Consider the following 24,721-nt stretch of genomic DNA (forward strand, 5'->3'; position numbering starts at 1 on the left):
CTTGACTAGTCAGTAACATAGCATCAAGAAGTAAAGTCGGATAATAATTCTAGTTGTCTTGACAAAATGACAAAAGCTTCCTTGTGTCAATCAGTATGTAATTCGACTCAGCACAACAGAAATTGTTTTTTCTCCCAGGATCTAAGATCACCAAATATCACACAGCTAGCTTAATTAGTTCTGATCTTTGTACAGCTTCACCTTTAAACTCTAGGAAAAAAAAAAAAAAAAATCATATAAAGTTCATATGTTTGTTTCTTATAATTCTTATCTGCTCTGCTTTGGTGCTTAGAGCGCTTCATAGTGGCAGTAAAATCATAGTCAAATTCAGACTTCCTTTCTTGGACCAGGAGATGGAGGCAGTGCTCCACTGGACTATCTGAGTATCCCTAAAGCAAGCTAAACACAAAGAAGAACACAAAATCAGAGGTCTTCAAACCTTTCAAATCACCTTTTCCCATCAGGTGCCTTCCCTAGAGAGGAATATCAGCACATAAGCAGAAAAAGACCTTTATTTAAACAGCCTTCTATTCTCCAGAAACATATAGCTATCCAAATCCTTTCCAGCATCAGGGGCTTCTCTTAAAGCCCCTACTCTGCTGTCTTGCAGTCCAGCGACAGCCAGGTTCCCACATTGGGGCTAGGAGCTCTCACAAAGCAACCCAACTCTCTCTACCTCTAACAGACAACACAGAAGCCCCAAGTAGTGTCCTATACTTTTGTGTTGCTCTGTCCAATGCATTTCCCAGGTATGTTTGTTTTTGGACTTTTACCCACACACAGCCCTGCAAGGGACTTTAAGCCACACACACCAGAACAGGTCTTTGGGCAGGCCCTTACCCTAGGGGTGCAGATCTTTATCCAGCCATCAGAGCACAGCGTACTTTGGAGTCAGGTACTTTGGTACATCAGCATTCCCATCTCAGCTTGGAGATGAAAAGGACAGCTTCTGCATCCCCAAGCCTTGTGCTCTTTGGAGCCCATTAGGGCTGAGCTCCGGGGGGCAGGCGAGGGCTGGCAAAAACACCCTGAAGGTGAAAAGTGGCTGTAGCAGCAGGGAGCAGGACGACTTACTTTGGTCATCCCTCCCACAGAGAGATTCAGAGACTCCAGGATACCTATGCAGTGGGCCTGAAAGTCTCTTTCTTCTTGGAGGTCTTCTACTGCCTGCAAGACAGCATTGGGAAACCCCCCATTACTTTCAGCTCCCACCTCAGGAGGCTCTGTGGAGGATGAGGACATCCAGGCCCCACGCAGGGGCCATGTCCCAGCCCCAGGGAAGTGCTGGGTAACTTGGGCACCAACTCAAGTTGGGGAAGGAAAGAGTCACCATGGCTGATGCCACTGCCTGACTACAGGTCCACACGCAGCTCGAATACCACACCCCATCATGCACAGGCATGTGCTGGGTGCTGTGTCCCTGTGGAGTGGACCAAAAGACAGGAGGCTTTGTGATCTGCTGGGGCTTGCATTGACCTTTCCGCACATCTCCAGCTTCCCTGGATGTCCCTGAGTAGCTGTGACCTGCAGCCAACATAGCCAGGCTTTACGCTGTGACCACGGTCAGCATGGCTAGGAAGCCTGGCAGACAGTGGAGCTGGGGAGGCTGGAGGAGAGGAGGGGAACTCCCAGTAGCACTTTTCTTGGCGGTGGCTTCACATGGTGGAAATCATGGAGTGAACAGCAGAGGTTGCAATGGATATATCTTTAAACTGCTGTAACCCATGTCTACAAGTGGATGCTGTAAGTCAGTCCTATAGCAGAAACTGTTTGCACTGATGGAGGATGAACCTCACCAGGAGCTGTGCCTCACAAATGCTGCTGTGACCTGGCTTGAGCTGGCTTTGGTGCCCTGTAACCACACTCCTCTCCTGTCCCAAGCAGCCGCTATTGCAACGAGGGCTTGAGCCAGGGACTCAGTGAGCTTGGTGGCCAGTTTGTGGACATTGTGCTGTATTGGGTTTATATGGCAACGTGAGCTCAGAGAACCAGCCCTGCAGACCCCAAGGAGGGCAGGAGGTGCTCCAGGCACACAGCAGCAGTTCCCCTGAGGCCTGTGGAGAGGCCCCTGGTGGAGCAGGCTGTCCCCCTGCAGCCCATGGGTCCCCCATGGAGCAGATCTCCACGCTGCAGCCCCCCCATGGGTGGAGGAGCCCCCGGTGGAGCAGGTGGATGTGGTCTGGAGGAGGCTGCAGCCCATGGAGAGCCCCCGCAGGAGCAGGCCCCGGGCCGGAGCTGCAGCCCGTGGAGAGGAGCCCACGCAGGAGCAGGAGCTCTGGGGGGAGCTGCCAGCACCCGTGGGGGACCCGTGCTGGAGCAGTTTGCTCCTAGGGGATGGATGGATGGACCCCGTGGTACGGAGCCGTGTGGGAGCAGTGCTTGAAGAGCTGCTGCCTGTGGCTCAGTTCAAGAAGGACGGCATCCTGTGGGAGGGACCCCACGAGGAGCAGGGGCAGAGAGGGACTGTGAGGGAGCGGCAGAGAAGAAACATCATGGACTGACCGCAGTCCCCATTCCTTGGTTCCCCTGTGCCGCTCAAGGAGAGGAGGTAGAAGAGGGTGGTTGGGGGAGGAAGGTGGGTTTAGTTTGCTTTTAGTTTCTCACTGCTCTAGTCTGCTAGTGATAGGCAATAAATTCCATTAATCTCCCTGTGCTGAGTCTGTTTTGCCCGTCATGATAATCGCTGAGTGATCTCCCTTGTCCTTATCTCAACCCTTGAGCCCTTTCCATCACATTTTCTCACCTTTTTCTTTGAGGCAGGCACTGCCCGGCTCAGCTGCTGCTGCTGGGCCCAAACCCCTATGGTCCCACAGGCTGATACCTCCTTGTTACCACCACAGGACTCTTGCTCACAGACTGAACGAGGACCCAAATAGCGCCCATGAGGGGACAAAGCTGCAAAGCCCTGGCCTGTGGGGTGGCACCTGGGGTGCTGCAGAATCCTAATGTGATTCCTGGCACCTCAGCTGGGCTGCGGGAGCTTCCTCCTCTTCCCTGCTCACTGAGGATGAGGTCGGGAGGATCAGGATGAAGACAGGCTGCTCCCAACCCAGCCCCAACCTCAGCACAAGTGGCAGCCATCACCCAAACTGCCTCTGGCTGGATAGACCGCAGTAGGTGATCACTGCGTATGGGGGCATCAGCTGTGGAACGGGGCTGCACTTTTCACCCTGGGATCCTGTTCTGATTTTCAAGCTGTGTACATTGTGGTTTTTATACATTGTGATAGACTAAAATGATGAAATTGTTTCCTCCTCCCCTCCAGCATGTTATACTTGCATGTCTCCTCTTTTAACTTCACTGCTGCTCGTTAGCAACTCCCCAACAGCCAGCACAACCACACTTGGTTACCTTTCCTTTCTTCAGCTTTCTAGGACTTTCTTTACACTTTTCAAATTCATTACAAATATCGCTGGAAACAATGCAGTGTTCTCGTGGTTGGCAACATGGACACCACCTTGGAGATGGCAAGGCCCAGGGAGCTTTTTCTGCTTCAGTGCCCTTTCCCATCACAGCTGATGTGGTTGAAAAACACTTGAAAAAACTGAAAGGCAAACAGTGATCGGGGCTGTTTATCTTTTTATTATAAATTTAGTATGAATGACCAATGGAAAAGTCACAATGGAGTACCAAGACCGTTTATCAAAATTTTAGCAGCATTTAAACAGTAATAGATTCCCAAACCTCCTCCAGACATGCCTTGCCCTTCACCTCCCACCCACTGAACAGTAACCTTCATTAAAATGTGCTTTCCGAAGCCGTGCAGGGATTTAGCTCGCCATCTCCCGTGTCAGTCCCCTGAGCTGCTGTGAAAAAACGCATCCTGAGCACTGGCTACCAGCAGCCGAAACCCCCAGCCACGAAAGCAGGGCTGGGCTGGTTTCCTGCCCCAGGCAGCCGTGCCAGGCAGCCCCGTTCCTGGTGGCTCACCGGATGGAGATGGAGGAGACCGATGGTCCGTGCTGGTGCCAAGACTGATGGCAGGACAACAGGGCCGGGGCTTGTGGGGAAAGGAAGGAGGTGAGCAGTGAGACACTTCACAAAATGAAGTCTGTGTACTGCCAGCTAACATGGACGACAGTGTTCTGCCTACTAAGCAACAACGAGTAGAACTAGCTTTCTTATGTGCTTTTTGCTTGTTTGTTTCATTTTTAGTTACATTAAGACATGAAGAGTACAATCCCAGCCTTGCTGCTGGTAGCTCAGTGAAATAACATTAAATTAGAGGTGGAGAAACACAACACACACCCACACGTGTAGACAACAACGTATTATTGGCAAGCTATTCCCCTGCTTCTTTGGTACTTCCTAAACTTTCTTATCCAAAATATATGAGGGAAATGCACCATTTAAGAGTTACTGTTTGTAAGTATTTACAAAGCCATAACCGTTACGCTATGATACACAAAGATCAATATGATATGAACAGTTATCTTATGAAAAGCACTTATGCACATTTTGTTCCAGTATCTTAATAGCTTTAAAAAAAGTCATGTGTTATGCAGTCCTGTACCTCGCTTCTTCTGATATCAAATGGACAAGAAACATTTCCTAATCCATACTCTTCTTCAAAAGATTAAAAAATTGCCACCAAAATGATACACTATGTACAAATTTTACTAAATATTAAATTCTAGGCAATTATTTTCACCCCACTAATAATATAACTTAGGTATTGTTACCTACTATATGCATATATATTTCTTTAATATATAAGAAATGGCACCACATCACCATGTCACCAATATGACACATTGTTATATACAGCAGATAAGAAGTTAGATACGGAAGATGGAACCTCTCCGACCGGTCCTTTCAAGGGAACGCTTCTCCCCCCGGTACTAGCTTGGCCACTTCCCCTTTTCTCAGCTCTTCAGACGTAAGGCAGGATACCATACACCAGCAGCGCCATCACCCCGGCGCTGAACAAGCCAGCCACTGGGACAGTCACGAACCAGGCCAAGAAGATGTTGCGGAAGAGGCGCCAGTCGACAGCTTTCCTGGAGCGGATCCAGCCGACGGCCACCACAGAGCCCACCTTGGGAGCACGGGAGGGAGAGAAGGCAAATGTGAGGGGTACATCCCAGCGCCCCCAGTGTGCCCGCAGTTGCACCAATGCCAGTCAGCTGATACCAGGCGATGCTCAAAACTGGGGCACTGAGATGAAGGAGCCTCTGGTGACGATAAGCACCTCCAGTCAAGCCCATCACTCTGTGCCCTGTTAGGAAACCCAGCCTTTCTGGACCTGCCAGCAAGCAAAGCATCCAGAGCTAACATCCTCCCTGCATAAGAATACATCGGCCTGATGCTAGGGGGCGTGCAAACTACACTGAGAAGTCTGCCTTCAAGTGGGGAATGGGTTAACCACCAAAATATCCTGCACTGCTACCAGGGCAGCTGGAGAGATCGGTGTTTTCGATGATAAAGCACACTGCAGTATGGGCAAAGCTATTTTCTCTCAAACGTGTTTTCAGTTCGTGAACTCGGATGTGAAACCAAGCATATTATTTTTTAGGAAAGAAATGTGTTGAGAAAAATGCTTCCAATGCAAAGTGATGCAAAAATATGGTAAAAACTTCAGAAATGCTTTCCTTTCTGCCCTGGAAGTGGCATTCTGCCATTAACAAACCTATGTATATCCATGCAGCTCTATTCAAAGCAGATGGTAAAGCGGCAAGAAACGTGGAATGAATATTCAGTTTTGAACAAAATGAAACTCCAAGACACGGCTGGGTTTCTGTTCCCTTTCTGCAGGCTGAAATGCCATCCCTGCCTCCTCTTCCCTGCTCATTTTCTTAATGGACGTATCAGTCCCTGCCTGTAGATTACCAAGGGACTGATGTGCAGAGCTAGGGAAATGATAAACGCCGGAGTGTGAGATAGGACAGGGACATCCAATCCATCTCTTGTTAATATCTATTTAACTTCTTACTACTGCCTAATGTTTCTTTTTAGAGATGAGTGTTCTTTGTTGAGGACCTTATCACTCTCACAAAGTCAAATGCTCCTGTGATAGAACAAGATAAAATTGACCTTGATACTTTAGGACTGGAAAGGCCTTGGCTTAAAGAAAGTGTGAGATGTCATTATGGAGGAGCAGACCCAGTGCTTTGAAGGTCAGCTTCAAGACTGTGCCAAAGGACTAGTGTGAAATTCCCTGAAGGACTGTGCCTTACAGGAGGTGCAAATCTAAGGGAGTGAAACTAAAATTTTTGGTTTGGTTTGTTTATTGTTTTGTCTATAGGTTATAAAACTTGATCCAATAAGGAAATGTGCTAAATAATATTTAATCTGGATACACCGTGACTGGACAATGTGTTAGGCTGTGCTTAGCATGTGGAGCGTGATGCCTGTGCCTTGTGGGAATCTCAAGAAAAAGCAGCACCTTGCCCAACTGAAAGGAACCCCCCACTTCTGAGTATCTCAAAGCGTTAATCCAAGGAAACAGTGCTTTTTCCAGCAGCTTGGCTGTTAGGCTCTGCTTTATATTTTGCAAGTTTTTAGCACCAGTCTGGCATGCTGTGACAAGGAGCATTGCTTTCTGAGCAAGCCTGCAGTCTACGTACGGTAATCTCTGAGTCCTTCCTGAAATTTAAAAGGTATCAGCAATGACGGCATTGGTAATCTGTTTTAAACATCATTAAAGTTTAGTTGATTAATAGTGATTCGGATGGACTAAAGGTTAGGAGAGTAGCTAAAACTTTGGTGTAGGGCAACTACACCAGCTGTGGAATTTCAGATGACATCTACTTCGAGATTGGTTTGAATGAAACCAGTGCAGTTTGCCTTCAGTATGCTCTGCTTAGAGCAGAACAACAGGAATTACAGAAATGCATTTGGCTCCCTTATTTCCGTGCAATGATGCATCAAAATCATACTCAGACTATTTTAATTTCATAATAGCAACACAGAGAATATTTACAACCCCCTCCCAAACAGTAAGGGCAAAACAGAGCTGACAGCATGACCTCAGCAAAGTTGCTTTTGCACACAAAAAACCCTAACTCCTGCACTCTATCTCAGTATGTGAACACATTGACTCCCTTACAGCTGAGAAATATCTGTTTCTAGATCTCACACTGTGTAATAAACAACAGGCACTGTGTGTAAGCCTCAGCACTGACCACTTGCCTACCTGGGAAGAAGATGGGGTAGGCATGTATTCACAGCACACCAGCTTTTCCATGATAAACCTCAAGAGAAGCTGAACAGCCAAAATAATATTTCTGCTGATTTTTAAAAAAGGCATTTCTGTCTCAATGGCAACTGCTTCTCTGATGTGTCTGCAGCAAACTCTGCAGTGAGAGACATTTCCCCATGGAGTGAACGACAGTTAATTGTTCCTTTCTACCTTCCCTGGGCCCTTGAAGGAAACAATGTACACATCTATTCTAAGGGCTTGCTTTATCTTTCGTTGACCAGTTGGTCTCTCAACTCCAGACCTCGTTTTGCTGAAACATGGAATGGGGTGTAATAACGTGACATCCTGGAACAGCCTAATCCTATTGAGAGGTGGATCTTCCCATTAAGAACATCCCATCTAATTATACATGGCAAACTGCAGGTAGCAGGCACAGCCTAACTGCATTAACTGCTTTTATGGAAGTAATTTTCAAAGAGTTATTGTGCCCTGCCCTTCAAAAAGACCAAGCCTTTAACTGTGTCGAGTCAATGAATACATTCTAATGCAGCCCTCTCATTAGCTGATGGCTTCCAAGAAATTTCCCTTTTACATTCAAAGTCAGTCTATTTGTCTGCACCAAAGTGTATTTTCTCTTTTCTGACAGCTGACAAAATGCTCCAGGCACACAGGGCGGATAATCAAAGCTGCATTATTCTCCCTGGCAAATTCTTCTTCTCATTGGGCATTTGACTTACAGTCAGCTGAAAGGGAGGTGTTTTAGGGGTAGCATTTTCACAAGTGGCTCATGTTGTTATTATTTCTTCCCCTGCTCAAATCAGAGGAACCGGAGTTAGGCCAATACTGGGAAATGTGAACAGCCTTTCAGAGCAGCCCAGGCTTGGCTACTGCTCAAAGGACTCTACAGCAGAAAGAAAGAAATGATTTTGCAACTGGGGAGCTTTCTGAAGAAATGGTTTTCACTAGAAAAGGCCAATTGAACTAACTCTGGGTGTTCTGCAGGATGTGTGCATTTCAAGACTCTTTCAATGTCACAGGCGAGCCTGCCTGGCGTCTCGCCGTCTGCCTGCCACACTGCGGGGCAGTGAGCCCCAAAATCCTGCACTAGCAGAGCTGGGAGAGCTCAGAGGCCCCCAGGGTGCAGCAGCAAATCCCACAGGATCTGATCCTGCTAGGGCTTGGTGGTGCATCCCAAAGCAGAGGGCCTTGCAGCTCTGATTTCAGGGGGTCCTCCCCATACCCTGCCAGAGGGTAAGGTGTACAGTCAGCTCTGAGTGCCCAAGAATGCAAGCAAAGGGAAGAGAGAAGGAATATTTGACATAGAAATTTGCTGGGGAACCAAATTCCAAATGCCCACCGTGTTCTTCTGGCAGTGCAAATGTCTAAGCAGTCTGTGTTGCCTACAAGCCCTACACATTTTCTCTTACTGCATATGACACAATTAAATTCTGCCCTTTACTGAGCTTATCTACAGTTCAAGCTGGGCTTTTAAAAATATATACATATACATGTGCTCAAAGAACAAATTACAGGGGGCAGATTCTGTATTATAATGCACAAAAGTGAGGATGAGTTGGTTTAAAAGAAGAGAGACGTTAAAATATTAGCGTAAGGATGTAACACTGCTTTTCATCCAAGCGGCTGTAAACTACATGTAACCTGAATCACAAAAACTACAAGCCTATGTTATTTTAAGAAGTCTATATTAGTTCAATACGATCAAGCAAGGATCAAAGACATTCCACACTTTTGTGCAATTACTTGTAATTCCGACTTTGCTCAGCTGCACTTGCTTTAGATGCAGTCCTTGGTGTTTTGCAATCGCTGTCTGCATGGTGCATCACATAGTGAAGGCAATCTGCAGCAATCGGTATCTCTTGTATTTTGTTATGGTTTGTCCTAGTGATGTGATTTACTGATGGGATCACTGCAAACTCCAATACCTTGCAATGGGTGGAGCTTATTGGAATACCCACATTTGAGGCTACAAGTACCGTTAGCGCACACATTACTTCAATGCAAAATCCACTGTGAAGAAATAAAAAAAAGACAGATGGAAAACCTGTAGTAAAAGAGTTATATGCAGGAAATCCCATGCCATGCACTTATCAAGAAAGTGAAGTATAAATGATGAATGGTGTGCAGCCTCTGAACAAGGGAGAAACGCTACATGACCAGGTTCAAATGGCACCTTTGGAGGGAACCAGGCTCTTCATTGCCACATGCCCCTGCAATTGTTTGCTTTGAGATTGAGGCCATGTGCCAGTAAGTGATGTTTTTCCTCAACCACTGCTAAGGAGTCCACACTCAGCTGGCTGTCTTGCCCAGTTGCAACAGCTTTACTGTGACAACTCCAGTCCATTTTTTTAGAAGCCTGATTTGTTTTAAAGGCACCTTCCCCTCTCCGTGTTTCCCTTACAGAAACGTGCCATTATCCACTGGTTCGAGCAGCACAGTTTAAGGTGAACAGTCCAGACTGCCCTGACTGCAGTCTCTCGGCGAAGGCATACCTTGCAGTGTGTAGTACTGACAGGAAGTCCAACATTGGAAGCTACCACAACTGTGAACGCCGAAGCCAACTCAATAGTGAATCCACTGCGGGAAGCATAAGAAAACACTTCACAATCACTCTTTGCATCAGCTCGGACTGATACCATGCAGTGTGCCAAAGTCTTACCCGTTTCTTCTTCAATCGTTTATCTCCGACTGATTTTTGTCACAGAAATAAAGTTATGAGAGCAAGGAACTGCTGAATAATGGAAACAGTACAGGCTAGTCACCTGCAGTAAACCGGCAGCACGGCTCATTGCGTCAGGAACTTTTGCTAGTCTACGCTGCAGTGAATCATGCCTAATTAGTGATTCAGCTAAGCACCAGCAGAGGTCTAGTATGCATCAAGGACAAAAATTACTGTAATGAATACATATGTTTTTAATGGTCTGAAGCATACTGGGAAAGCCATTGTATACTCGCCACTTCCACAAGCACCTTCTGGCATGTTAGTTAGGGCACCAGCAGAAGACTCTGCTCACGTAGACTATGTCCAAACCCACTCCATGTTAGTTTACAAGGATATCTTTTCTTTCTTTCTCCCTCTTTCTTTTTTTTCATTCTTTCTTTCTTTTTTCATCCTTCCTTCCTTCCTTTCTTTCTTCCTTCCTCTTTTTAGAAAGACGCAGAAGTCGAAGCCAGGTTATCATTAAAATCAAAGCACAGCAAAAACAGCAGACAGACAAAATACTAGAGCAGCAGTTTCCCAGACTGGTTCACATACAAGGTTCATACAGCGTTACGACAACTGCGCGCCTACCTTGATGGTGTGATTGGAGTGAGGTCTTTACCCATGGTCTGGATAACTCTTCTACCCCAGACCCAGAGACCCACGCAGATCCCAACGCCTCCATAAAACAGCAGCCAGACAGGAGTTGACGCCTCTTGCATGACACCACCTTGCTCATAGATCAGCCAGAGCGCGACAAGCGGACCAATCGCATTGCTGGAGAAACACAAAAACATCGCCTGAGTTATAAAAATACAGGTAATTGCCTTGAATGGGATTTTTTTTCTGCATGATTTTTCTCCACAGTGCATGCAGCACTGCTCTGAGTTGGCCTTACAGGCAAAACATTTTCTCACTTCTGAAGGCTGCAGCACCGGACTCTTATCGTGTTGCTTTTTCAGATGTCACTTCACCACTGATAACTATACTAAACACTGGAAGCAATTTGTCTTTAACAAATCATTTCCTGAAATGGCGGAGTTGGCAATATCTCATATGTTTGTTCTGGGACAAAGAAGCAGCGTTTTCAGTACTGTGTTGAAATTATCTCAGAGGTTACCAAATCAAGAGCTCTTCACCTGTAAAATTCAAGGCTTAAATGATCTCCTTTGGGCAAAGAAGGAAATTAATGAAAAAAATTTCCATCTAGAGAAGAAGATGCAAACATTATCTAGTCTGACAACCTGCATCTTTTGGAGATACGATCAGAATGCATCCAGGAAGGTGACTTAAGTCCTTTCTAAAGGCACTGCAGAGCTGGTTGGGCTGGATCAGAGAAGACTGCTTGGTGATGCCGAGCTGGTATAAGCTTTTCTCGCTATCCCACTCTTACTATCTAGAAATACACAGAACGTCAGCAACACTGAAGTCTCCATTCCTCAGGCTGCTCACCTGATACTGGTGCCTTACTCACACTCCAGAGCCTGGAGGCAGACTTCTGACTTTGCTTATTCCAAATAAATCATTACATTTCTCGAAACAAGAGGTCGCAGAAAAACTCGGAAGCTGGCAGACAGTTACTTTAGAGGCTTAAATACTAAAAAGCAGATAAGAACTTTGTCATCACATTTTTTTCAGTTCTTTTGCTGAACCAAGTGGCTGCTTGTCCCGCTGAACAGCATTTAGCACAATTTGTAAAAGCATGAAGAGCACGGCAGCGCTGCAATCATGTCTAAATAACAAGAAGAGCAGAGCAAACCTGTCCAATGTCATTCAAAATGTTTGAACACCAACAGGAAGCTCCTCTCTTTGTAAAATGATAATGGAGAGTGGGTGGTGGCGAACGCCGCGTGCGGGACTGACAGCTATGCTCACCCTGCCTAAATTTAGCCACTGGTCTCACTCCAAAGCACATAGTTGGAGTAAGGGCCATTTTTAACATCAAATGTTGAGTGTGGTGTGTCTGAGCAACACGACACACTCCTCCTTCCTTTGTCCTGGTTCGTGAGAAACCCAGCTCCAAAACCCCAGGAGTGCTCCCGGGGCACAGTGACCAGGAAGGCACATTCCCCTGTAAACACACACAACCACCTTCAAGCCGCAAGGCAAACAAAAGTACTTGAAAATGCTCTTTGATATGAAAAGGAATGAATAATTCTTAAAGATTTTGAGGAAACTGCTGGAGATTAATTAGTGAGCTAACATGAATAATAAAATGCAGTGGGTTTGAAGACACTGGATAGCATGATGAAGAACTAAATACACTTTAATCAAAGAGTGATTTCCACTAGCAAAAACACTTGGTCTGATACTGTGCTTGAGTATGCATTTGATTTGTTGAATTTTTGTGAATGTGTGAGTGAAGTGATGATATGTGAAAGGTCCTTAGTGTCTGAATGGAAGATTTTTTTTGCTTTGAAGGAAGAGGAGATGCTCGATTAAAGCATTTCTAATTAAAGTTGGCTTGCAACTTCTTGGCCAGCATTTGCAGGTGCAGATTAAATGACATGCATGTTTTCATGCCTGATTGTGCATGAAAAAGAGGAAGTCAATTCAATGTACCTTCAGCTCATGGGTGCCAAAGGCAGCTGGGAAAGAGAGCAGCTAAAACACTGATCAGATGAATAAACGGAAAACTGATCACCCTTTCTTGTAGTGTTGTACGACATGGGGACAACCTCCCCGTTGAAAATAACAAGTGCCTTTGGAGCAAGCCCAGGCACCGATTCCTGACTGTTCTAAAGAGATTATGTATGGATATTTGTCGGTCCTAATGTAAATGGGAAGACAGAAAAGGATTCAAAACCTACAGCAAAAAACTATGCTCTTTTGTACCAAAATCCAGTTTTAATTATTTGCAAATGCTACACCTCTGTGAATCAACTAAGCTTAATCCTCAAAGAAAAGGTTATTTTCTTATTGTGGCAACACCGGGCTGCTGACTTATTCCTAGCCCTGGAGGATCGGAGTGCATCATGCTGCCAAAAAGATCAGAAGAGATCACACCACCCCACAGAGGGGAGCACTTCTGATACCATCCCTGGATGGAAAGAAAGCAGAGGAGCATTGGATCAGCGCATACCGAGAAAGCCCAAAAGGTAATTTTGGATTTTGGATGTTGGAAAACATGGGTATCTACAATATGGGGTATCTACCTATATCAGAGGGACATTTCTCCTCTCCCTGTAAATTGTGCTCCATGTGGCTTAAACATTTGGCTCCTAGGAACAACTGCATCTCCCAGTCTGAATACCTGCAAGAGGCTACCAATAACCAGCAAATTGGCAGTGCCTCCAATCTACCACCTGCATGGCTCTTTGGGAGGCTCCTTCAGCTTCTGGGCTTGTTCAGTAGGTCCAGCCCCAGGGGCTTGTGGCATCAACGCTTCCTACACCAGCAGGGAACAGCCCTTGAAGAAGCCATCAGTCCTGTCCCACCACAAAAGTCCTGCCAAGACAAGGATCTTGATACCGCATGCACAGACATTGCCTCTACCATGTGCACACAGCCATCCCTGGGACTAGAAGAATTCATCAGTAGAAGACAACCAGTCCTATAAGGAGAGTAACAGAGGGACAAGACATCAGTAAAAAAGGAGTTGTTAGATACTTTGCTTTAAGACCTGTTGTGGTGAACAGACGTCTCCTACAGTTGAGTGACTAAGCAGATGAACCACAAGGGCATTGGCCACATTGGGGTGTGGTTTGCGAAATATTTTGCATGAGTTCTGTCTCATTTGACTCAAGACACGATAAGCAGGAAAGCAGACCTAAAATCTTCCAAGCATTTGGCCAAGACTCGTTTCACAAGTATTTTTAAGTTGTGATTTTTCTCTTACTCTCCCACTACAGCTCTTTTGCTTGCCATAACCAACTCATCTTCATGCTGGAGTCCCATCTGGAAAAGTCTTATCTGCGGTAGTTTAGAGGGAGAAGATAAAAAAAAAAAAAATCCTGCAATGGTCACCTAGGGGGACTGGACCCCTGTCTGCTTCTATCTCTGTAAAGATGCCATTAGGTTCCTATGCAGCTGAAATGCTTTTGAACACATTACTGCATTATTTAGACGTTCGGTTAAAAAGCTGAGACGAGCTCCTCTTATCACGCTACTGCTTTAGTTTCGTACATCTAATACACATTTTTCCACAGAGCACTTGCCATTGCAAGTTAATCATATGCTGAATTTCTAACACATTATGGCGAGAGAAGCCCAGCTCCTGACCCTGTCACGAAGCACGCCCTCCATGCCCAGTATTTTTTACCATCTCTGCTGGCTGCTCGCAGTGCGTGGCGCCGTTTGCCATCTCCAGACGCATGACCCAGGATTAACAGCCACCTAGGGCAGCGCTTGCACTTGCAGACACGGGTCACCGCGGCGCGGTGGGGTGGCTTGGACTGTATCTGAAGTGCTTGCTGACCCTCCTGGTTATTTTGCTAGCTTTCTCGGCTAACAGAAATTGGCATGACTTCTCTTTTCCTGCTCGTTTGTGCCAGCTGAGAATCTGTCCCAAAGCATTTATAAAGCTGTTGTGAAAGACAGCACTTGACAGTGCATCTGAACTATAAATAGGGTTGGCTTCTTCTCTCCCCTGCGAGACAGATAGTATTACCAACAACAAAAAAAAACATGCAGCTATCTTGGGACAGGCTTAGAAATTACCAGTTTGCAATGCACACACATGCATGAGAGCAGAGATTTTTATGTGCTCTTGGGTCACATGTGCAGGTCTTTCTCTGTAGGAACAAGGATTACAACTTTTTAAAGTAAAAAGTAAGATTTTTTTTCAGTAGTGAAAGGATGCCATCAGTTGAGTGCTCTGTAAATCACCAAACCTCAGGCAACTTGCCATAATATTTTGTGAACTAAAAACACTTCTATTACCTAACTATTTATTGGGGGCAAAGGGAGTAGTAAGTTGCTACAGACTGCGTGATGATCACACTTTGATTCTTTGCTACCTGAAACTCAGATTGTGTTTTTGCCCCTTTTTTTCTGGTTGATTGAAAGAAGCTCAGCACGCACATTACCACTGACTCAAACTGAAGTACAAGCAAAATAACTGAGAAATCTATATTAAACTTCCAGTATTACACATGCAGCTACAAATTCCCCAGTCATTCAAGTATTTTCCAAAACAGGATTTCCCAAATGACAGCAAGCTGCCCTCTGAACTTTCCACTGGGAAAATACGTGGGCTGATATTTCTGTCTTTACTGCAGTCATGCCTGGAGACATCACACAACCGAGTGAGGGTGCAGGGAAGGTATGCGTGTATGAACCAACAGGAAAAAACACGTCCTCATCTCCAGTGATATCAGATTATAAAGGCTCTTGCTTTTATCCTGGTTCCTACAACCTACAGTTTTGAAATATTGTGTACACCATAGCTCCATAACAGTGTGACACAGCTATGGCCCATAAAGTACAAGCTTTGGGCGTGTTATGAGTCATGAAGTCTACATATTTCTTCCTGTAGCTCATTGCTGTGTGTTGTAACTGATGGCCCTGAAACTGTAACTCTCTGCACATTGCAGGAGAGAGCAGATTGCATTTTTACCAGGGCACAGGAATGCACATTTCTGCCATTCCCACCTCTTGGACAGACAGGGTTGGCAAAACTACCCAGGAAGAAACTCCTCTTCCAAATGGTACTGAGCTGCACCACCAGCAGGGATAAGCCATTCCCAAAAACGCCTGTGTAGCAAGGAGAAAGCCCCTCATTTCCTTCTGCTCTTCTCCTGCTAGCCTGCAAGGCAAGAAAGTGATGGCACAGTTCAGGTGGCACCTACCTGAGCACTTCAGGACACAAGATTCACATCTACTGAGGAGACTGGCTGCACCTGCAGGACGGACTGCTATTAAAAACTGAAGAAATCAGATTTCAGGCTGCTCTTGGTAATCATAATGGACAGATAAGCTTCCTAAATATGCTAAGTGATCTTGAATACAGCTCTCAGGCAGGAAAGAAGAAATATTCATTTTGTAATCTGGCCTTATTATAGTTCCCATAGACCCCTTATTCAGCCAGGAGACCGAATCCCACTAAGCTCTCTGCGTACAGTGAGGTACTGGCAATGTTCTGGCCCTTTCTTCCTTTCATCCCCTTGCATTTACTCTGGGAAGAAGGGAGAAGGTGAGTCCCAGTGCAGCTGGTGTGCTCTGACCCATGACTCCAGTTAAGCCTGTAGGAAGGTGAAGGGAGAAGTTTCCTTTCACTGTATTCTGGGCAAACAGGTATTTGCTAGTTTCACCTTCATTGCTTCAAATATCGATGTCTTCCCTATCTGGTAGCAATTCAGCTTCTAAAACACTGAAAGAATATCTAGAAATATATAAATACTAAATATTTTTACTCTAGGTCTGAAACAGTTTTAATTCCATCTTCAATAACATAACCTGAACCGTCTGGGCAATACAAGAGTTGTTCTTTGTCAAGCCTGAGCCTGTGCTGGTAAAGTCCTGGCAGCCACCTCTAGCATTGCTGGCCAATTCCAGCATGGACAACCTGCCCGAGATGCCAGAGGGATGCCCGGCTGGCTAACCAGTGCCTTGTGCTGGAGCTGCCCGGGGTTAGCCATACATTTTCCCAGTTGTTTGGATGTGCTGCGGGGCAAAAGCACCATTTGCTCCCAGCTTTCTCATTCCTGACCCCATAGCAAAGCACAGGAGATGCTTATGGGGCTGTCGATTCTCTCCAGCATTGCCAAAGCGGCCTGACAAATTCCCCTGGCTTTCAGGAACAGCTTAATTCAGGCTTTGGTACGCAGCGTGGGCCCTACAGCTTCGGCGGCTCTCCCACTGCCCGCACCGATACAGTAACTCTGTAGGCTGCTGTGGCTGCGGCACCGAGCTGTGGATCATCGGGATTCCTGCTGAACAAACCTGTATTTACAGAAAACAAGCTCAGTCCAGCTCAGCCATAGGTGCATATAATCCCCGATGACCAACAAAGCCCAGCCTCTCTGGAAAGCTGGCTCTGAACAAGCGTTTAGGAAGCTGGCAGCTCTCCCCCTGTCACGCTCCTGGCCCGGGGCTTTTATTTTCCATCCTGCCCTTTTTATTCTCCCGTTGCCCTTGCGATGACCTGACGTGCTCCCTTTGTGCTTGGGTGCTGAGCCAGTGCGACCTGCTCGCTCGGCGCCGCTGATTAAATCCAACAACAACATTTTTTCAGAGGTTCTGTCCCAACACATTTCGTTGGGATTTTAAATTCTTTAGATTTCATTCAGCCCATGTGCACCGGAGTGTCACAAGGCTCCGGGACCAGCTCGCTTGGGACCAGCCTTGGAAGGCCTCCAGCATCCTCCGCCCAGAGCTGCCGAGGGCTGCAGCAGGGCAGGAGGGGATGGTCTGAACAAAGCAGTCACCCAAATAAGGAGCTTCCACGGCTCCCTCTTTCTTCTAACACACAACTGCCCCGGCCTGCATCCCCATCGCTGTCGGCTCAAACACCAGCCACCCACATTGGTGCCCACAGCAAAGATTGCTGGTATCGCCTCGATGCTGAAAGGCATCTCTGAAGAGACTGGGGTCTAGTGAACCTCGTGCTGAGTTCTGAAGTCAAAGTCAAAATCCTAATTTAACCCTCCCTAGTCCAGGGAAAAGGTCTGGGCAGTGAAACAAGGGAAATTCCCACGTGATTCTTTCCCACTAATGTGTTATCCAGACCATCTGAGGCACTTCTGCTCCATCAAGAGTTTCAGAGCTGCATCATGGCTCAGTCCATGCCATACACTACTGTCTTGTGTTCCAGACCTGTTCCAGACCTAATCAAACATTTAACTACATGCAGCTTGAAATTGTTCTGTTAGGTTTTAATTTTTCTCTCTCTGCTCCTCTGATCTGCTCCTGTCCCTTCCAGGCATAGCAGCAAACAGCCTGACGGAAAATAAAGAGAACACGTGGGAGGAAAGACAGCTCTGGGACACGGAAGGAAAATGGAGGAGACGAGTCCAAAAAAAAAGATGTGGATGAAGTAGGTGTTGCCCTGAATGTATGAGTGAGGAGCTTAAAACCAAATGCGGAGGAAAGCTGGATTTTAATGACATGATTCAAGGATGAGAAAGAATAGGGAAGCAGCAGCAGCACTTAAAATGAACAGAAGGAAGGGGAACGAGGGAGGGAGAGGAAAAAATAGCAGTGCTCGGTGGAAGACGTATTGCCAACGATGGCTTTCTCACTGAAATGTGGACAAAGATGTGCTATTAGCTAGGTCCTGCTGCATTATTTTTAAGATTGTACATTGCCTCCTGAGTTCTGCAGATCTTTATGTGACATGCTGAGGATCTGAAAGCCCACTAAGAACTGTTTTGCTCTGCTAGATGCAGACTGGCAAAATGTCTGTGCTACATCACCCACAGAATAGATACCTGCAGACCCTGAGCGTTGTATCTACTCAGCCTTTTTATCACACAGAGGGGTCTTTAGTTTCTAATGTTTAGCTGGAACTAAGTACAATTGTAGGGATGGGTCCCTTTGCAAACCAGGATCAGATCTCATACCCATGGCTGTCCTCTTGCATTTCTAGCAGCTGACAAAATTAAGCTAACTTGTTTTTTCAGTTTTGCACTTACATGAATTCAGCTTAAAAGAGATCTTGGAATAAAAAGCATTTAATAAAAACATATGCTTGCTAGCAAGTTTGGTAAGATCACACTGACAGAAGTAGAGATCTGGAAAACACAAAATAATACGAATTTTCAGGAAAGGATATTGCCAAGGCAACAAGCCAGTCCAAATGGAGAATTCTGGGGAAACTAGGCTATTGATGCAACAAATCACACTGCACAGAGTCTAAACCTTGTCTTTCACTGCTCCCAGCTCCTACCAATGACCAAAAGTTGGGGTTGTTCAGCCTGGAGAAGAGAAGGCTCCAGGGGAACCTTACAGCAGCCTGCCAGTGCCTAAAGGGGGCTACAGGATAGCTGGGGAGGGACTGTGTTAGGGGGTGTACTGACAGAACAAAGAGAAATGGCTTCAAACTAAAATAGGGTAGGTTTAAATTTTATAGAAGGAAGAAATTTTTCACTCAGAGGGTAGTGAGGCCCTGGCACAGGCTGCCCAGAGAAGCTGTGGATGCCCCATCCCTGCAGGTGCTCAAGGCCAGGCTGGATGGGGCTTTGGGCAATCTGGTCTGGTGGGAGGTGTCCCTGCTGGTGGCAGAGGGCTTGGAACCAGACAGTCTTTAAGGTCCCTTCCAACACAAACTATCCTATGATAACTCCAAATTTGATTTCTGAACAGACTACATCCTTACAGATCACTTCAAACAATCTCTACTACCCTTTTCTGTGACAGAAAGGGCAAGTGATGCTTGCATGAATATGTCAGACCTCAAGGAATATCTGTAGACATCATCCAGAGGGTATAAAAGAGTAGCAAGGGCACTTACTGCTGTAGGCTGCAATCTTTCTGCAATGGTTTTCCCTCAGAAAAGGAACAAAGGAAATCCATTTGTTTGCTATGCAAGTTAGAAGCTCTGCAGGACTACCTGACACGAGCGAAATCTCTGCATAACCAAGTGCTGCCTCCTTGGCATGACGTGCTGAACGTGTTTGGATTTCCAGTGGGATTTTGGCAGTGTCCCTCAGCCAAGGCCCTTCAGGAAATTAAGCTGCCGTGGGATGAAAGGCAGGCAGTCTCAAAAAGGCAACCTGGAAGAGATGCAGAAAGCGCAGCAAGAGCAGGACAGCTCCCTTATAGGCATCAGTTAAACAGACTGGGATTCCTCCTCATGGGCAAAGAAATAAACACAAAAAAAAAAAAAATGGGAGAGCTCAGAAAGCAATGGGACAAAGTCCTGGGATAAAAAGCCATCAAAACAGAGCTGTAGACAAGAAGCTCTGGAACATACATCCCCTTGGCCATACGTGCTGGGAGGAAGAGTACATGAGAAGAAATATTGGTGCTGTTTGTCCTTCTCCATGCATTTTTTCCTCTTGGCACCTGCCGCTGGTTACCACCGGAGCTTGGGTACCAGCCTCCCTGGGTCTTTGATCTTGCCCAGTATGCTCAGAGCAGAAATCCTGACCAGCAGAGAACATCCAAGAGAAAAGAAAGTCACAATGGTGTCCTCTGATCCGGAGGGAAGACATAACTGTGTGAGGGCATCTTGGACTCCTTCTGGGAGCCAGATCCCTGTAATGAAGTGAGTAATAACAAGAGCGAGGACAAGAAGGCTCTTCAGAAAGCATTATTCTGAATTCCCAGGACACTGTCTGGATGGGAAGGGCAGAAACATGTTTTTAAGTGTATTTGAGATGAGCCGTGAGTTAAATTGGGTGGCTGACAACAGCGAGGAGCAATAACCGTTCTCGCTGTGTGGGATGGTGTTTGCCCAGATGCCTGAGGAGGACTATGAAAGCTATGAATGCTGTAAAGCCCCTCTGCAAATGCTGAAACTGACACCAGCAGCACACAGCTAAAACTGCAAGAGTTCAGCAAGAAGGAGGCTCAGCACAGCCCAAGCTAACCCGAAAAGATTGCTGCTTCTACAAGGAGTTCCTCTGAGCACACCGCCGCAGGGGGACTTCAGCACGGGACTAAAGTGGATCAGTGCAGGCTTGGGAAGAGGCAGTTCAGCCCAGTCCTAAAGGAAAAGAAATATGCCATTTTTCCAGAGGAAAAACACACAAACCAGCCTTCAGCCACGTGCCACCAAGAGGGCTGGGAGCAATGCAGCTGTGTAGATGAAATAATGTTGAAAGCAGGTGAGCAATGTGAGTGCAGACAAGGAAGGCAAAAAAATGCTCCACCCTGAGCCTACTTCCTCGGTCCTTTGATCAAAAGTCCTATACATCACTGAATTAAAAAAAAAAAAAAAAAAAGAGGGAAACAGGTGAACAGGTGGTCAAATGAGTGAAATGTATGGGTGTTTCTCCAACAGGGCATGACCAGGCAATGGAGGGCAAAGAGGTGCAGATAAACATTTCTAAGACCAGCTCCAAGATTTTATCAGCTGATTCAATACAAGCATGAGGAAAGACTCTCAGAGGACAATCCTTTTCCCATATTACTGGGAAACGATGTTAATGCCACAGGGTTTAAGGACAGACACACTTAAGCCAAATGGTTGAGGGATGGACTCACCGGCTTCCTTTGTCATAAAAAAGAGTTATTCAGCAGTGACAGCAGCTGTGGATAAAACTCCTGCCAGGAGATGGGAATCTTCTTAACTGAGTAGATTTGCCATAGCCCATGTCCTCCCTCTGCATGGGCCACAAGAACATACCCAGACCTACTAGCGGTTATCTCCTTTTTTTTTTTGGAAGAGAGCTGTGGCAGCTGGAGAGGTTGCATGTGTAGTTTATAAATTTCAAAATAACTCCAAGGCTTGTTAGATTTTTTGGGCTATGTAGTGATACACCACCTCATATTGTCCTCGACCCTGCTTGTGGCTGGAAAACTCAAAGCAAAAGCTTCAGCAAAGGGAGCTTTATAAAAGCTGGAGTAATCCAAATGAAGACATTCTTCACACACCTCTTCTTGCCATGCAATGTGATGAGAGAGAAAATTCATCTATTGATAAAAATAGCCTAAACCTCTCATTTGCTGATAGTCTCCAATCTTGCAGTTAAAATAAGCTGTGAACTCTGCAGGGCAGGGACCATCTCGTTTGTTTTCACAGTGGTCAGCATGCCAGGGCACCAATCCCTGGGGGACTCTCAGTGCTTGAAAGCTTGCCACAATTAAACCAGAATTAAACTAATTACTCCACAATAACTTAGCAGAGAACAGGAAAGATGGTACCATTGAGAAGAAAATAAACCATCAACTGAGCAGCCGAACTCCTGAGAAGCACCGGGGACATCAGTGTAACAAGCTTTGCAAGACACAGCGCTAATTATCATCTGCCTGTACAAGTTTTCTGACTGGCCACATCCCCAAGCTGTCAAACCTTGCTCCAAGATGTAAATTATAAAATCGCTGGTTTGTGAGATCTCACCCTCTTACCTGACATCATTCCCTCCATGGGCAAAGGATCCAAAACAGGCTGTTAAGATCTGGAGGAAGTGGAAAAGTAGATGGACCTGAGACGTATCCTTCTCTTCCTTGTCCTCTTCCACAGGATCTTCTGGGGGCCGGTTAGGATCTGCGAGCTCAGAGGCCAATTTCATTTCCACTCCACCTTCTTCGGCCTCGATCTCTGCCTCAGCCACTGCATTGCAATAGCTGGAGTAGCTGTCGTAGCGAACTCGTTTCTTAGAGTAGGACACTGTGTCTCCCACTAACTTCTCACTGTCCTCCGGAGTGGATGTATCTGCTGCCTTGAAGGAGGAATGCACAGGCATGCCACAAATAGCAGCTGTGTAACAGGTATAGCTGTTGTTGCGTCGTAACAGTTTGTAGTTGTTTTCTTGAGCAGGCCTCTCGTCAGTGGCCCTGTCCAGGTGCATTTTGTGTAGCAAGTCTTTGTATAAACCTGAGTCCTTGTGCACAGTGTGATAGACGTGGCCATCGCTCCTCACCTGGCCGTCGAAGCTGAAGGTGCCATTGGAGACTGGTGATTTCACAGAGGTGTGCGTCATAGAAAAGGCCCTTCCTAAAAAAGGCAGAGATTTAGAGTTGTTACTGCTCTCAAGTGCAACTTGGAAGCTCCCTCCCACTTCACAGGACGATAAAATAAGTGTAAATGACTAAAACAGCAGCCATCCTAGGGTACAGGACAAATAAGATTAATTTGCAATACACACTTTAAATAATAGAAAAGTCAATCCACCATGAAATAAATTCTCCCGCTGAAAGATGGGAGTACACCAAAAGCACAAAAATAGTTTTGTTCCAGCACTGGGTCTCCCACAGACATGCAGGAGGACCTGCAGCAAGTCACAGAGAACCAGCTACTCCAAGGTGATATTGGAAGCCTAAATCCTCAGTTCTTTGGAAAATTCACTTCTGTAAAAATTCTGTATTTGTAAAAAAAGCTCTTCTTTTTCTCAGATTTCGTCTGCTTTGGATATGCCTACTAAGTATGTCAGAAAAGGTGGTCTTACTGCAATTTGATACTGAATATGAGGTCACTTTTCAAATGCACCTGTATTTAAGAGACATTTGCACAACAAAAATAATTTTAAAAACAGAAAACAAAAAAGCTCACATCCTGCAAAAGTATTTCCTCAGCTATTCGAGTGCCTTAAATGTTTTATTTCTACGAGCACGGTTATTCCCACTGTATACATTTAACATCACTGAATGTTGTAGAATCTGTACCACAGCTAAGCTGGTATTTCTGAAGAAACTCTCTTCACTTCCTGACTCCCCACATTTCCACTGTGCAACACTCACAACTGTTTTAGCTGGTTTTGAAGTGGAAGCACGCACTCAAAGAGCTTCCCGTCATGACTGATTTGATTTTGTGAGAATCAAATATTTACTAAACAAATGATGGGGTTGGGTTGTGTAGATGTCAGTAAGTGCTACCAGAGTCAACAGACTGCAAGTGGGTGGCAGGGGGGTGATCCCGCCACACAGAACAGAAAGAACTTTATGCACGCTAGCATACTTCTCATGAATATATTTTCAGAAAACAATGCATGAGATTTTTCTAGTGGACATGCTCCAAATGGTCATACATTTGTCAACTAAAACCCAAATCTTTTCATCTCCTGTGGGAACATGCTGGTAATCTTTGTGGCTGAATTTAACCTTCATACATCAGCTGTTTGTGTTCTCTATATTTTTCCATTGCTTAAAAGGACAGAAGTCCCATTAAGAATATCAACTAAAGCAGAAAGGAAAGTCATTTCTGCTTTTGGCTGTTTATAAAATGCACATTCAGACAAAAAGAATGTAATTGTTTACAAGTCCTTTCTAGAAAATGTCACCTGTAAATAAGAATATTTCTCAACAAGTGGTGAAGAGGGATTAGAGATGGAAATTCCAAACACCAACTCACCGTTTACTACAGACCTACTTGCTGCAAGAAACCCTATCAAAACAAGGGGAAGATAAACCCTCAGTGTTGTCTTAGTTTCTTACCATATGGTACACGTGGATGGTTTCCATTCGCAATAGTATCTGATGCCCCGGCAGCTTCTGTTGTTGAGCCAGTAAGGGGAACTGAGCTCTCATCAGATGTTTTGGCACCAGGAAGCTCTTTAAAGACTGGTGTTTCTTCATCTTGAATTTTATCAAGACTTTCATCTGATATCCTTGACAGTGCAGCATCTTTCTTTAACCGGCCTAAGGAAACAACAGTACTGTAATTTTAAACCCAACCTCTCTGTCTCACTGCTTATGTTTCCAGTGTTTGCATCAGTGGCATAGATCCATGTGGATACAATAGCTTGGCTTTGTTTCATACACATTTTTTATTTATTTCTAACACTTAACTTCACTAAATTCATCTGAGAAAATGCTAGAGCATCCTATAACTTCACCGACATAGGTGCCTAAAACACCAAGCTACTCATTTATTAATTAAATCTGAAAATTTTCTCTGCATTTTTAACCCCGTGTTTGCTGAAAATAGCAAAGTAAACAAGCAAAACACTGCTAGGCTAAAAGCTGCAATCAGTTCAGCTTACTGTAAAGTTTAAGAAGTCACTTGAAGATAATCGTTCTGCCAGGTTTCTCTGTTCAACATTTCTTTAACAAAATGTAAAACAGATTATATTCCAGGATTTATTTTCCTGTTTCTGCAAGACTGTGGAAGATGTAAGCACTGCAATGGATTGCCTAAAGAGGTTTTGAATTTCTTCCACTGCAGGTTTTTAGGAGCAGGTTACACAAACACATGAGGAACAGCTTCAGCACACCCTGCCTGTGGGTGGGGACTGGATTAGATGACCTCTCAAGGGCACTTCAGTTCCGAAATGAAATGTTCCACCATTCGACATCACCCGCATTTCATCACGCAGCTA

The 24,721-nt window shown here is 45.5% G+C and overlaps 1 protein-coding gene across 8 annotated transcripts in view; it reads right to left on the reverse strand.

Moving 5' to 3' along the window:
* Positions 1-3,562: 3,562 nt before the first annotated feature.
* Positions 3,563-24,721, reverse strand: part of SLC20A2 (solute carrier family 20 member 2) — a 56,139-nt gene continuing 34,980 nt past the window's right edge. For 6 of the 8 annotated variants that reach the window (XM_068681522.1, XM_068681527.1, XM_068681523.1 and 3 more), the window contains exons 7-11: positions 23,838-24,041; positions 21,813-22,401; positions 10,452-10,637; positions 9,652-9,736; positions 3,563-5,038 (exon numbers count right to left, since the gene is read on the reverse strand). In XM_068681522.1, coding sequence (XP_068537623.1) covers positions 4,874-5,038; positions 9,652-9,736; positions 10,452-10,637; positions 21,813-22,401; positions 23,838-24,041 — 1,229 coding nt within the window. In that variant the 3' untranslated portion in view covers positions 3,563-4,873. Of the gene's footprint in view, positions 5,039-9,084; positions 9,170-9,651; positions 9,737-10,451; positions 10,638-21,812; positions 22,402-23,837; positions 24,042-24,721 lie in introns of all 8 variants that reach the window. The other 2 variants (XM_068681528.1, XM_068681529.1) reach the window with 2 other exon arrangements.

This window comes from Anas acuta, chromosome 4, assembly GCF_963932015.1.
Source record: "Anas acuta chromosome 4, bAnaAcu1.1, whole genome shotgun sequence".
Taxonomy (NCBI): Eukaryota; Metazoa; Chordata; class Aves; order Anseriformes; family Anatidae; genus Anas; species Anas acuta.